General features: G+C 38.5%; 1 protein-coding gene across 1 annotated transcript; it reads left to right on the forward strand.

The window, feature by feature from the left end:
- The first annotated feature begins 10 nt into the window (after positions 1–10).
- On the forward strand, positions 11–12,857 carry FAM199X (family with sequence similarity 199, X-linked). Its single transcript, XM_054214030.1, has 6 exons — positions 11–344; positions 3,194–3,413; positions 5,095–5,244; positions 5,583–5,744; positions 6,857–7,117; positions 8,026–12,857. The coding sequence occupies exons 1-6, from the start codon at positions 157–159 to the stop codon at positions 8,194–8,196; spliced, it is 1,152 nt and encodes a 383-aa protein (XP_054070005.1). The 5' UTR covers positions 11–156; the 3' UTR covers positions 8,197–12,857.
- Positions 12,858–13,079: the final 222 nt, after the last annotated feature.

Here is a 13,079-nt window from a genome sequence, read left to right on the forward strand (position 1 = left end):
CCGGAAGGACCCGCTGCGCTGGCCGCAGAGGCTGAGGCGCGTCCCGGGACCGGCCGTTTATGGCGGCGCTTGCGGCTTGGCCGCTGACTGTGTGAGGCGCTCGCCTCCTCCCCGCCACCGCCGGGCCGCGGCGGAGCCGTTCCCGCTGCCGCCGCCATGACCGAGGAGCCGTACGAGAAGTTCCTGGCCCCCGAGGAGCCGTGCCCGCTGCTCTCGCACCAGCACCCGCCGCGGGGCGGCAGCTTGAGCCTGAGCGAGGAGGGCTGCCTGGACGTCAGCGACTTCGGCTGCCAGCTCTCGTCCTGCCACCGCACCGACCCGCTGCACCGCTTCCACTCTAACAGGTCCGCTCCGCGGGGACTCCCGGCCGCTGCCCGCCCGGCGGACCGAGGCGGCTGGGCCGCGGGGGGCCGAGAGGGGCCGGGGGGCACGGGGCTGAGGCGGCATCCCCTCACCGGGCCCGCCGTCGGGCCAGCCCTGAGGCGGCGGTGGGGTCGGGGCTGCCCGTGCGGTAGGGCCGTGCCGCCTCCCCGCGCTCCCTGCCCGGTGTCACCGTGCCCCGGCGGCGGCTGCCCCAGGAAGCCCCCTCTCAGGACCCTGCTTGGGTCACGCATCCCTTGGGCAGGGCTGTGCGTGAGCTTCGTCTGGTTCTGGCTAATAACGTCACAGTGTAATCAGTGTGAGCTTAGTCGATTTTTAAGATGTATTTATTCCTTTCCAAATTTCTTACAACAGCGATTTGAGTGCTGTAGGATGGGCAACTAGAGAGCAGCGTGCTTTGAAAAGCAGGCCTTGTGCGGACACCAAGCAAACCTGTCGAGGTTCAGAATGAGTCAGGTGGCTTGGTGACTCTGCTGATTCCTGCAGAAGGGTTTCCATCCCATGCTACTAATTAAGGGCAGATTATTCTGTCTAATTTGTAGAAAAGGCCTATTCAAAAAATGCAAATGCAGCTCTACAAAGAAATTCCAGTTGTACTTATAAAATCAAACCCAAACAGTCCTGCTTACCTAACAACCTAATTCTGCTACTATTTATGCATAGTATTAAGCTTGAGTATAGCCACAGCTTTTTTTGAGAACAATTTCTTAGATTTCAGTCTTGAACATACATGTGGGATAGTTTTAGTTATTGTACCAGGTTTGCAAGATACTTTTACTGGTTTTTAGTATTTCTACTACACCATAATGAAGAGTTAATTATAAGGTAACTTTCCAATTGAATTTGTATGAAATCATGGGAATTACACTTTAAAAGTGTCATTCACAAGGGCAAGCCCTTAATTATAGATTCTTAAATGATTCAGCATGAAGAGCCTGATCGAATATGATACACTTGCATGATCTAGTTCTTGTATTGTAAAACACGGTTGTGACATGAACAGTAAGACATATTGGTGGCATATCTCTAAGATGAATGTGCAATATTCACCAAATTTGCATTTATTTCATTTTGTATGTTTCTCTTTGAATTGTCTTTCACTTCCTGAGTGCATTATTCAGGCTTGCTCATTTTACAAGCTCTGGTTTGTAACCCTGGCATCTTCAGTGGGTATTTCACTTCTTTGGGCAAGGACATGCCCTGTCTTGCACTGATTAATCTATTGGAGATGCACCGCTCAGTCTGTGGTGTTCGCATATTTTTTAAAGTTACGAGTAATTTTAATGTAGTTCCCACTTCTTGTTAATCCAGTTCACCTGAGCAAGTACAGCAGCCCCCCCCTAGGTATGGAAAGGCGAGTGCTGCCTGCCTGTACCTGTGATGATACTGCATACCTGGAGTATCTGTGTGTAGCTGGTTGATGGTAGAGCCTCTGTACCTTCATCCTGTGTTTTGATGGGTCTGGAAACTTCTGTCTAGTCTGTCTTTCACTGGTATGTCATGAATACTGAAACCGTAGTAATGTTCAAAAGCATGCTGATATTCCATTCTGTACCAATTGATTGCCCTGCCCACAAAAGTCTGTACCAGTAAAACATCGCACGTATATAAGAGATGCAGAAAGGGAGGGAGGGAGGGCAAGATGTCTTGAATCTTCTAAAAGAGAAGTTTTTCAAATGTCTTTAACATTGGATAAATTCACTGCTGGCCAAATAGATGTGGGAGTGAGTCCATCACAAAAGTATTTAGTCAACCTGGTATGCAGCTTAAATAACGATGGTGAGGACCAGCCTTTCTGGGTGATGGCATTGCTCAGCTTTTGCACTTGGATAGAGGGATGTTTTTCTAGTTAGCGGCAGCCTGATGGAACAGGACTTGATCGCATGGGTTTGTGTGGTGAATTTTAGAAGCCCTTTTCAAATTGTTGTGGCCATATTGCAGTGCTGTGCTGACTCATAGTTGTCTCGACCTACTTTTCACCAATATGTAAAATAAATCCAGATATGGAGACTGACTTCATGAGCTTGTTAAATTCTGGCTTACTCTTATTAGAGTGAAAAACCTGTTTTGTGAAGTTCGAGTCCTCAATTGCTTTCCTTTAGCAACAGCATTAACTAGCTTTTTAAATTAAATTCTGAGGGGGAAAAAATGTTTACTTTTGGCATGGTAGGACTTTCACACAGGTCATTTTCCCATCTTGCACTGTCTCATTCCAGCAACATGTCCACTATTTTTTGGCGTTCAGAGTAGAAAATAGTGAATAATAGAGCCTTGGGTGTATCCATAATGTATTTCCGTACTAAGCCTTTGTTTTGTGTGGGTTTATCAAACTAGAATTTCTTTTTGACTCCTATTTGTCCTGGAGTCCAATTGATTTACTTCTTAGTTTTGCTTATTTCAATTTACATAGAAGTTTAAATATCCCAACATGGGAAATTACATTTTTAATTCAGTGTTTTTTAAAAAAACAACCAAACAAACAAAAAGACAATTTACACACTACAGAAATCATGGCTCTGGGGTGGAAACTGTTAATATATTACAATAAAGGAGTAATTATACTAACTGTGTATGGATTTTTGCCTTACCACTTTTAACATTGAATTCTCTTTTGTGTTGTTTATGGACCTTTAAAAATATTTAAAAATAGAATACTTCAGTTTACATAATTATAACTTATTTCAATAAAATCAAGGTATAATGTTACTGACAAGCAAAGTGGAGATAGTTTTATGAGGCTTAAAAGAAATAATCATTTTTCAGGACACATGATGCCAATATGTTTGCAGCTTTATTTTATCCTGTTTTGCAGGTGGAACTTGACGTCTTGTGGAACCAGCGTAGCCAGCTCGGAGTGCAGTGAGGAGCTGTTCTCATCGGTTTCAGTTGGTGATCAAGATGACTGTTACTCACTATTGGATGACCAGGAGTTCACCTCTTTTGATTTGTTCCCTGAGGGTAGTGTCTGCAGTGATGTCTCATCTTCTATAAGCACATACTGGGATTGGTCAGACAGTGAGTTTGAATGGCAGGTAAACCAGTTCCACTGTAAATGTAAAATTTTGTATAGGCTATTAAGTGCTGGGTTTAGCCTTAATTGGGAAGTCCTTAGCGTTTGTTTCTTGGTAACTGCTGAACATAAGAGCAGATATCTGAATCTTCAGTGATAAAATGTTTTGTTCCATTTTATTCCAGCATTCTTAATCTGGAGGAGAGAACAAAGGTCAGCTCTTCAAAGAGAGATGTTTGCATATTATGGTAGTTTGGTTTTAGTGACCAAGATGTGTCTTGTAGCCATGAGCTTAGGTCCTTTGTACTGAGGATCTTCCCTGCTAATGAAATCTGGTTATACGTGTCTGCTTCCAGTAATTTGGTCCTATTAAATCTTCCTTTGGAATGGAGCTGGCACCTAGGTAAAGTGTAGAATCTCTTGCCGTAGCTTATGTCTATCTTTTTTTCTGTGCTTGTAAGAGTACAAGGCTCACTTTATCTCACCAGGATGGGAAAAGTATGAAAGTGAATCACATCCTCCTTTTTCCTGGTTTATTGGATGCTGTTCTGCTCAAGTATCTCTAGTTTGTGGTAGTCGTCTTTGTTCAGCAGTTTTTCAATTGTAATATGCAAATATTTCTATATATTATAGACTTAAACTGACTTTTTATATTATAGACTGAAATCAACTGTGAACATATACATAACTTTGAAATAGGAAACGTGGTGCTTCAGAATATACCAAGGAATACTTTTAAATTTTGTCATAAAACTTAGTCAAAGCATGTAGAGTCTTCTAAGTGCAGTATAAGGACTGAAAACTCTGATTTCAAGAAAGCACGCATCCTGTTCCAGAATGAAGGAATGATGCAAATAACATGGACTGAGATTAGCTCTGAATTTCTTACTGTTTTATTCTAACTGCTAATCTCTGTGTATATTGTATCACAGAAGTTACAAGTGCATTTGTATAATGCAGCCTGTAGGAACAACTCGGATTGGATCCCATTTCCCATGTCTTAGTTAGCTGACAGCGTTTTTGATTAGTAACTAGCCTCTTTTATTATTATTTGTTTTTTAAAACAAGTATTTCTTAAGAGACATACTTGATTGGACTTGTAGAATTTTGGAAAGACTGTTTTGTAGTTCTTCATGGTGTTATCTGGCAGAATCTGAGCATGAGTAATCCGACTCTCACACTTTAACTGGAAGTGCATTCAGAAATTACATACCAGTTGTATAAATGAAGCTAGCTAAAATTCTGCAGTTGCTTCCAGGAAAATGACAGTGATTTTAATTGAGTTGTCTTGTGTAATTATGGGGTGTGGTACAAATTACAAACCTACTTTGAAATGATCTTCCTTAAACTAGACTTAAGCTCTAAAATGGGAGATTTGGATTGTAGTGGACAGTTTACACTGATGGAGAAGGGAAATAGTTGAAGTGCCACATCATTCTGCTGTCTTCTTAAATGCGAATTTTTGAAAAGAGGATTGATAAGTAGAGAATAGTGTGAATTGAGTTTCCTGCACTTGCTGTTTGTTGGAAGATTCAAAGGAGTACTGCAGTGTTATGAGTAATTATTAAGAAGTTGCTAGAGTACGTAGCTAAGCAATGCTTTGCTAATTTGATGATATGTTTTGAATTGTTAATAGTGTTAGAATGACTTTAAATCTGCGTACTGTATTCTAAGTCTTTGTTCTTTGTCTTGCATATTACAAGTTGCCTGGCAGCGACATTACAAGTGGGAGTGATGTACTTTCTGATGTTATACCTAGTATTCCAAGCTCTCCTTGTCTGCTTCCGAAAAAGAAAAACAAGCATAGGAATCTTGATGAACTTCCATGGAGTGCAATGACAAATGATGAACAGGTGAAATTGACTTTTCTTCCTATGTGAAAACTGTAATATACAGAAGAACTTTCAATTAGTGCCACACCTTAAAAGACATAGTGATTACTGTAGGTGTAAATGTAGACATATGCAGTACTGCTTGATTCTTGAAACCGAGTCTTGTCTTTTGCATCTGTAGTAGGCAGTTTAACATGTACTTAAGTTTTCACCCTGCGTTTTTGAGGATACTCAATGAGGCTAGGATCGTAGGAGATGTGATATTTGAGCACATTTTAATCTGTTTGTCCTTCCTTTTTTCTGTCGCTCATTTAGAATCAATAATACTTTAAAATGACCTGCCTTTCTTTGGGTCCTAGGTTGAATATATTGAATATTTGAGTCGCAAAGTCAGTACAGAGATGGGTCTTCGAGAGCAACTTGATATTATTAAAATTATTGATCCTGCTGCTCAGATCTCACCTACAGATAGTGAATTCATTATTGAACTGAACTGTCTCACAGATGAAAAACTGAAACAGGTGAGTTAAGGTTTGCACATATGACTTTGGGGTTTCAGCATCTGAGGTGTCTTGCAAAATCTCTTATGGAGTTCTGATTAATTTTTATACATGATCATTAGATATAGGGAATACACTAGAGCACAATATCGTCAGTGAGGGAAATGAGAGTTCAAAAGCATATTGTAAGTGTTAAACTTTTATATGAAAAACTGTGGTTATATATTCTCAACATGCATTAAGCCTAAACTGACGTGTAGGTAATGAGTAATGCTGTGGGCCCAGTATTGCTTATGACAAAGCGTATTTCACTTCATGGCCATCAACTGGTTGGGGATCTTCATTTGCTCGCTGAATATAAACTAGCATTTAAAACTCCAAAGGATTAGAATTCATTGGGGAAGACCATAAATTTCATGTAAAAAGGGATACAGAAAAATGTGGTTTAAAGATATTACCAAATAGAAATTATAGCAAAGAAGTGTATCTGGTCGGTATGGTAGATATATGCTACTGTCTTCTTAGTCTTTGTACTATTGCGATGTGTTGTTGGGAAAAGATGCAGTATCCAAACAAGCTGACCTCCTCAGTGTTACTCTTTATTTGTGATTATGGTGAAGGCAGAGATTGAAAATGGAAAACATTCACTGCTCTTAATGGGGTTGGCCTACTTCATAGTTCAAATGTTGTATAAGTATTCATCTTAAAGTAGAGAAGTACCGCTTTTCTTACAGCCGCTTTTGTTTGAGTATACCTAGCTAAATAAAGGGTGTTGATACATTAGGTAAACAACTTAGCTCAGTTGAACTTGACTGATATTCCTGTTTGGTGTTATAATAATAACTTATTGTTACATAGTAGAAAACTTGTGAGACGAGAGGGGGGAAAAAACCCAAACCTTGTTACTTAGTTTTCTTCCTTTCATAATGAAATTAATATTAATTTAGTTCTCTTGATAACTGCCAGATTACTGGGGTTTTAAGCAGCCACAGCAAAATGTTTTAAAAGACTAACTGAACTCATCCAATAACTTGGATCATTATTAATAGGTAAATTGTGTTTTTTCCATGAGAAGGTGTATCTCTATATAGTATTTATCAGACTTTAGTAATTCTGCTGCCTCTGTTCTGAAGGTGAGAAACTATATAAAGGAGCATGGACCTCGTCAACGGTCTGCAAGGGAAAGCTGGAAGAGGAGCAGCTACAGTTGTGCAAGTACCAGTGGTGTGAGCGGTGCCAGCGCCAGCAGCAGCAGCGCCAGCATGGTCAGCTCAGCAAGCAGCAGCGGTTCTAGTGTTGCTAACTCCGCTTCAAACTCCAGTGCCAATATGAGTCGAGCGCACAGTGATAGTAATTTGTCCACAAGTGCTGCAGAAAGAATCCGGGATTCAAAAGTAAAGTTTCTAATTATGTACATGTGAATTAAGCTAACTTGTTAAGGTTGCTTATATGATCTTAACTGGTATATTTGTACTGAAGGAGCATGGTTAGTAACTGAGGATCTGCTGAAGTTATCTAGCTAAACCAGTGCTGGCTGTTTGCTCTGATGTGACCATAAGGAGTTTAAACTTGTGCTCTTCCCATCGCTTCTCTTCTAAGTGAAAGCCTGATGTTTGTATGTAGTAGATCTTCTCATTACTTTTATTTAGAATAAGGTGAGTGGGAGTTCAATAAGGGTTTATACATCTAAACTAATTCTTCGAATGAACACACAGTTTTAGCAAAAAAATTTATTCAAGATTGAGCAACCTAATCTAGGCATAATTTCTGAGTAGTAAAGGCTGTCTTGGTTGTGTTTTTTTTTCCCAACTAGAAGTTTTATCAGGTGTTTTGAATCTTCTTCAGTTTATTCTTCCAATATGTCTCATGAGATTACTTGGTGAGGAGTGACCTACTGAAGCACGTTTCAGTTAAAGTAGTACTGTGGCACTTGTCCTGTCTCTGTAATTTCAGTTTCAAGTGTGGAGGAGAGGAGCAGTTCCTGCTTGCTTTTCATCATCTCAGGTTGTTATTGTAAGACTGTAATATTTCCCCTGCAATAAAGACTATTCTGATCAATGACTCAGCTCTGCAACATCACAGAGTGATGATGTGCCTCATAACTCAGATGTGGTAAATAGTCTTGATGTTTTACTATTAGGTACAATTTTGGATGAATGTTTGTACCACCTCTGAGAATTCATTTTAGTTATTTTTCAGAGCAGACATTATTTTAGGGGCTGACTTACGTTTGCCAGCTTTAAAGGTGGTTTCTAATCTACAGAACAAAATCTTATTTTTTGTCTCTTCTGTGTTTTGATAGAAACGTTCCAAGCAACGGAAACTACAGCAAAAGGCCTTACGCAAGAGACAGCTGAAAGAACAAAGACAAGCTCGTAAGGAAAGACTGAGTGGATTATTTCTTAATGAAGAAGTGCTCTCTTTAAAAGTGACTGAGGAGGACCATGAAGGAGATGTAGATGTTTTAATGTGACAGGGGTGAATTCATCAGTGTTCTTTCTAAGCCTTAAACGTATTATTCTTATTGTTTACATATATTTCTTGACCAAATTTTCATTAGTGCTAACAGTATAAACCAGATCTTTTCTCAAGTGTAATTTTGATAAGAAGGTCCAAGTATTGAGTAACTTCAGCTTTTTGAGACTAAAGTTGCAACAAAGACTTCAGAAACTTAACTGACTTCTGAAAAGCTGCTGAATAGATACAATTTAAGGAGATTTGAACTTGACTGACATACCAACTTACTTGCAAGACGTAAGTCTAGGGGTGCTTTTGGATGACACTAAGCATGCATTAGTATGCTTCAGCTCTTTTGTTTTTTCCAACTTTGAGTTAATATTACACTTGCCTTGTTCTGTTTTCCTTTCCCAGTATCAGGAACATTGTTTAGCATGAGGAAGAACTCTTTAGTTCTGTAGAGCTTTCTTCAGTTTTGCTCTTGGATCATACAAAATCAAAGTACTGTGATAAATCCTTTTCTAGAAGTTGCGGTTTAACTCAAACTACACAAAAAAAAAAAAGCAGGACTTCTAATGCAGGGAATCTGTAATACAAATAATGCCTAATAATGTAGTTCTTTAGGAAGCAATTAGCATTAAAAAAAAAAAAACAAAACCAACTTGCAAGTTAGTCTTCAGAAAGTTATTTTGCTGCTCTATATCTTATAGTATGATTGTTACTAATGGTTGACCAGTACATCCCTAGTATTGCTATGAAAAGGTTCAAATGAAAACATCTTTATGCATTGAACTAACGGAACTAGTTATTGCAATGCATAACTAACTTTATGCATTGCAACTAATCTGCAATTATGTTGTCTAGGACACTATTTACAATAGTTAAAAATGCTACTGGAAACAGAAGTGCAAACAGGTGGCACACAACTTTGGTCGCTTTTCTCCCCAGAAGCATATCTAAATAGATTCATGTTTTTGGCAAGAGAACTTAATTATTGCAGCTGTGCTTTTTAATTGTATGTTTAGCTGGAAATGTGTCTTCTGTGTGGGTCATTATACCATTACATGTTTCAGAATTCTCCTTTTGTTGTCTATCTGCTTTTGAAATTTCTCTTGCTAAGAAAATGAGGTAAAATGGTGGCTTTCAGGTCGGGAGATAAAAGTAGTTTTAATCTGCTTCCTAATTCTGACAATCTTTAAGGTGACTTTTGTCTTTATCTTGGAGCTACTTGTTACAGAACTCATTTTCCCTACAGCTGAGATAGAAATGATACTTCTGTATTTCAATGTGAAACTTAAAAGAACATAAAAATATTCTCTAGTTTTGAGCTTAGGAAGTAATTTTTCATTATCTTGATGCTTTGTTACTTTCATTTTGCTCTGGTGAATTTAAGAGTTTGGCAGTTTAGTGTGGCCACAGGTGCTTGTAATGGCAGGATATAGCCCAGTCCTGCAGAATTGCATGATCAGCTTTATATAGGATTACTCTGACTCATTTTGCATGTCCTGCACAGACTTACTAGTCCTGACAGCTAAAGTATTTTTCTTTCAGAAGTGGCATTCCTTGTAGCTTCAAAATAAACTGACCAGTAAAATATCTGAACAATGGCCTCTGAAAGGGCTTTGATAAATCTGTGAGGTCCATAGTCAAACTAGTATGCATGAACTTAGTCACTCTTACTGCTGTTAGACAACAGGTACCCAGACTTGGCCACTGAATGATTAAAATCTATGTGATGTTGTTTCAAACTCGAGTGTTAGCTATCCCATATGGCCAGTTATTTGGCCACTAACCAGAAGTGACTGTTACCTGTCGGTATTTGCTTGTACTGCGCTATAGCTGGTTGACACCTCCTTTCCTCCTATAGAAACAATATGAAAAACTTTCCAGCAGTATACGCGTTACTGAGAATTTAGATTCACTTAAATCTGGAGCTTCTTCTAAAAATCTTGGATGGAAGAAAAAATTGAATTGCTGTCATTTCAGCAAATTTCAGGGTGCAGTTGTTGAACTTTTGCACCTTACCATAGCTGTAATGGATGAATTTATCGTGAAACATTTCACTATGCGTACACTATCACAGTTCAGTACAACCTTTATTTTCTGCAGTGATTTTGAAATGCAATTTTTTTTTTTTGAAGAAAAATGCACTCTTAGCACTGTAGAGAATCAAGACTCTGAAATTAATTGTAAGAAAGGCGCAATATCTCAGCATGGTGGAGCATGAAATTGTGTCACTTCATTCTGTTTCAGCAGCTCTTCGGAGTTTAAAATCCCTCAGGCTTTGTTCAGAGAAGACCCCCTCATTTTGATGAGGTACCGTTCTTTTTGGTCACCTGTCTACTAGTGTTCAGAGATCATGAACTGAGGGAGGATAATATTTCCATCTTGATCTTACTGTAAGCATGTAAGTATAAATTAATCCAAGTGATTAGATGGGTCCAGTTGCTCATCTGTTACATCGGATGAAAAAGTCCTGGGTGCCACAGTAACTGGTCGTGGTATATTGTCTCCATCTGAGTACTTCTGTCACTCATGTGACAAATGACAGAAGACAATGGATTTCCAGGGATTCCATGTTAATAATTTATAGCTCTGTAATCTGTTAGTCCCAAAATGCTTATAATCCAAGAATACAAAACTCTGAATGTTCTGATAAGAATGCAGAATATCATCTTGCTTACCTGAATGTTGTCTCTGCCAAGTACTTGGTATCTCAGAGAATCAGGCCTGAAGTAGCTGTGGGATTCAAGAGTTCTCAGATACTTTTACGTGTTTAGGTTTTTTTCACTTTTCACATCCTTCATAGTTCTAACAACACACTAATTTTCTGGAGGGGAGAGGTGTTTTTGTCAAATTCTTGTCCTTCCTTGCTGTATACTTACCCAGGTAAGTGGTTGAGTCGCCATCCCTGGAGGTGCTTAAAAGATGTGTAGACATGGTGCTTAGGGACATGGTTTAGTGGTGGTTTTGGCAGTGTTAGATTTATGGTTGGACTCGATGATCCTAAAGGTCTTCTCCAACCTAAATGATTCTGTGAATTTGTATTGGATACCCATGACGTTAGTCAAACTGTTAAACCTGGTCTTGCTGATTCGAGTGTTGGCCATTGTGGCTACTGCTTTGTTTTACAGGAAGTTGTCTACAGATTATTTGGTTCAGGTAGACAAAGAAGAGTAACAGACTGCTAAAATCATGCATTCTTATTAGTGCTTTTTCAAAAAAGGATCAAATCTCTGCTTTTTCTTGATAGATAAAAAATGTCAAGCTTAAAAGCAAAATTGAGAGAAACAGGAAAAAGCTCATAGCTGTATGGCTCCATGGTACTGAAGCTGTATATCTAGGTGCTTTGTACCCACTATAATATGAATGTAATCAATTTACACTCTGTAACGTTAGTGGTTTGCTTCCATGGTAACTTTTTCTCTAAAAAGGCTTAGAAGGAGCACTGAAAGTCTGATTGCAATAGGACTGTAAACAACAAAGAACATTCTTTTCTAATATGATTTTAAATACGAGGAAGAAAACTAACTGCCTGACAAACCTGTCTAATTTTTGTGTGTGTATCTAATGTCATCCTTTGTCTCTGTTAAGATACTGTCTATTTTTCTTTATCTGGGAAACTGATTAAAAGATGGTTATAGTATGCTCAGTATGGGGTGCTTACTCAGAAGAGCAAGAAAAGTCTTTGTAAGACTTTCCTGGGCTTAACTTTTAGTTCTCATATTGTGGTTTGAAACCTGTGAATATCATTCTCTGGGGGGAAAACCAAACCAGCCAGCCTGCTTGATCTTATTTATATGCATTTACATCAGAGTGCATATACAATATAGAAACGTATAAAAATGGCAATATTTACTGTTCATCTGCGCTGAATGGCCTGAAGCCATTTCTTTTCTTCTAGCACTCTTTCAGCTCTGAAATCATTTGATGCGTTGGGCTATAAATATTAATAAATTCTGACTGTTTTGGGGGGCTCTTGAAGTTCGTTCTTAAAAGCCAGATTTTCATGGTGAATGTTGTTAGATTTATTGGTTTAATGTTCCTTAGCTTACTGATCTTGCAGTTCTTGGGCATAAAAAGACAAGTCAATATGCAATTTTCCATTTAAGGATTGCAAAGATAGTTTATTAATCTACCAAGGGCAAATCCTATTAATAGTCAAAGCTTGTCTATTTTGACTATTAACTCTGATTAATCATACTTGCATTGTCTCTCATTTGGCTAAACTTTAAAACATTTCCAAATTACAAATAAATTCTTCAATTTAAAAAGAAAATAATTGTAATATTGAAGCCTTGAATATAGTTCATAACCAAAGCAAGGGGAAAGTGGAGTTTTGTGATTTTTTTTTTTTTTTTTTTTTTCCTTTTTGGGGGGAAAGATGGGGGTATAGACTAGAGTATATGGTACTGCTTAAGTTGAGGGGTTTTTTTCCCAGGTTCTCTACTAATTGTATTGCCAAAATGCACTTTTGTATAGAAAACTGTCCTCTGTACATTCTGTATCTACTTTCCACAATGTTTATAGAGATTTTTCTGAAGTTGTGAAGGATTTACTGAAAGCTGCAATGCTGGTGAATGATGCTGTTGACTTCAAGTTTTCATTGTATTTGAAAATAGTTATGTGCATATTGAAGTACAGATTGGAATTAAAATTGATGACATAGCAAAGATATTCTGATGAAACTATGCGGTAACTTCTTCTGGGCAAGGGGATTCATATATAGGGCTTTCATACTCACCATTTAGGCAGAAAGTACAAATAAAGTGGCACAAGTTAACTGTTCTTTGTGGCAGAAAGCAAACCAGTCCCTCCTTAACTAGTGCGGTTTGTTATCCACAAAATCTGATCAGAATTGTTTCATAAGAAAACAATTATTCATTTTGAATGATATGT

This window comes from Rissa tridactyla, chromosome 9 (genome assembly GCF_028500815.1).
Source record: "Rissa tridactyla isolate bRisTri1 chromosome 9, bRisTri1.patW.cur.20221130, whole genome shotgun sequence".
NCBI lineage: Eukaryota > Metazoa > Chordata > Aves > Charadriiformes > Laridae > Rissa > Rissa tridactyla.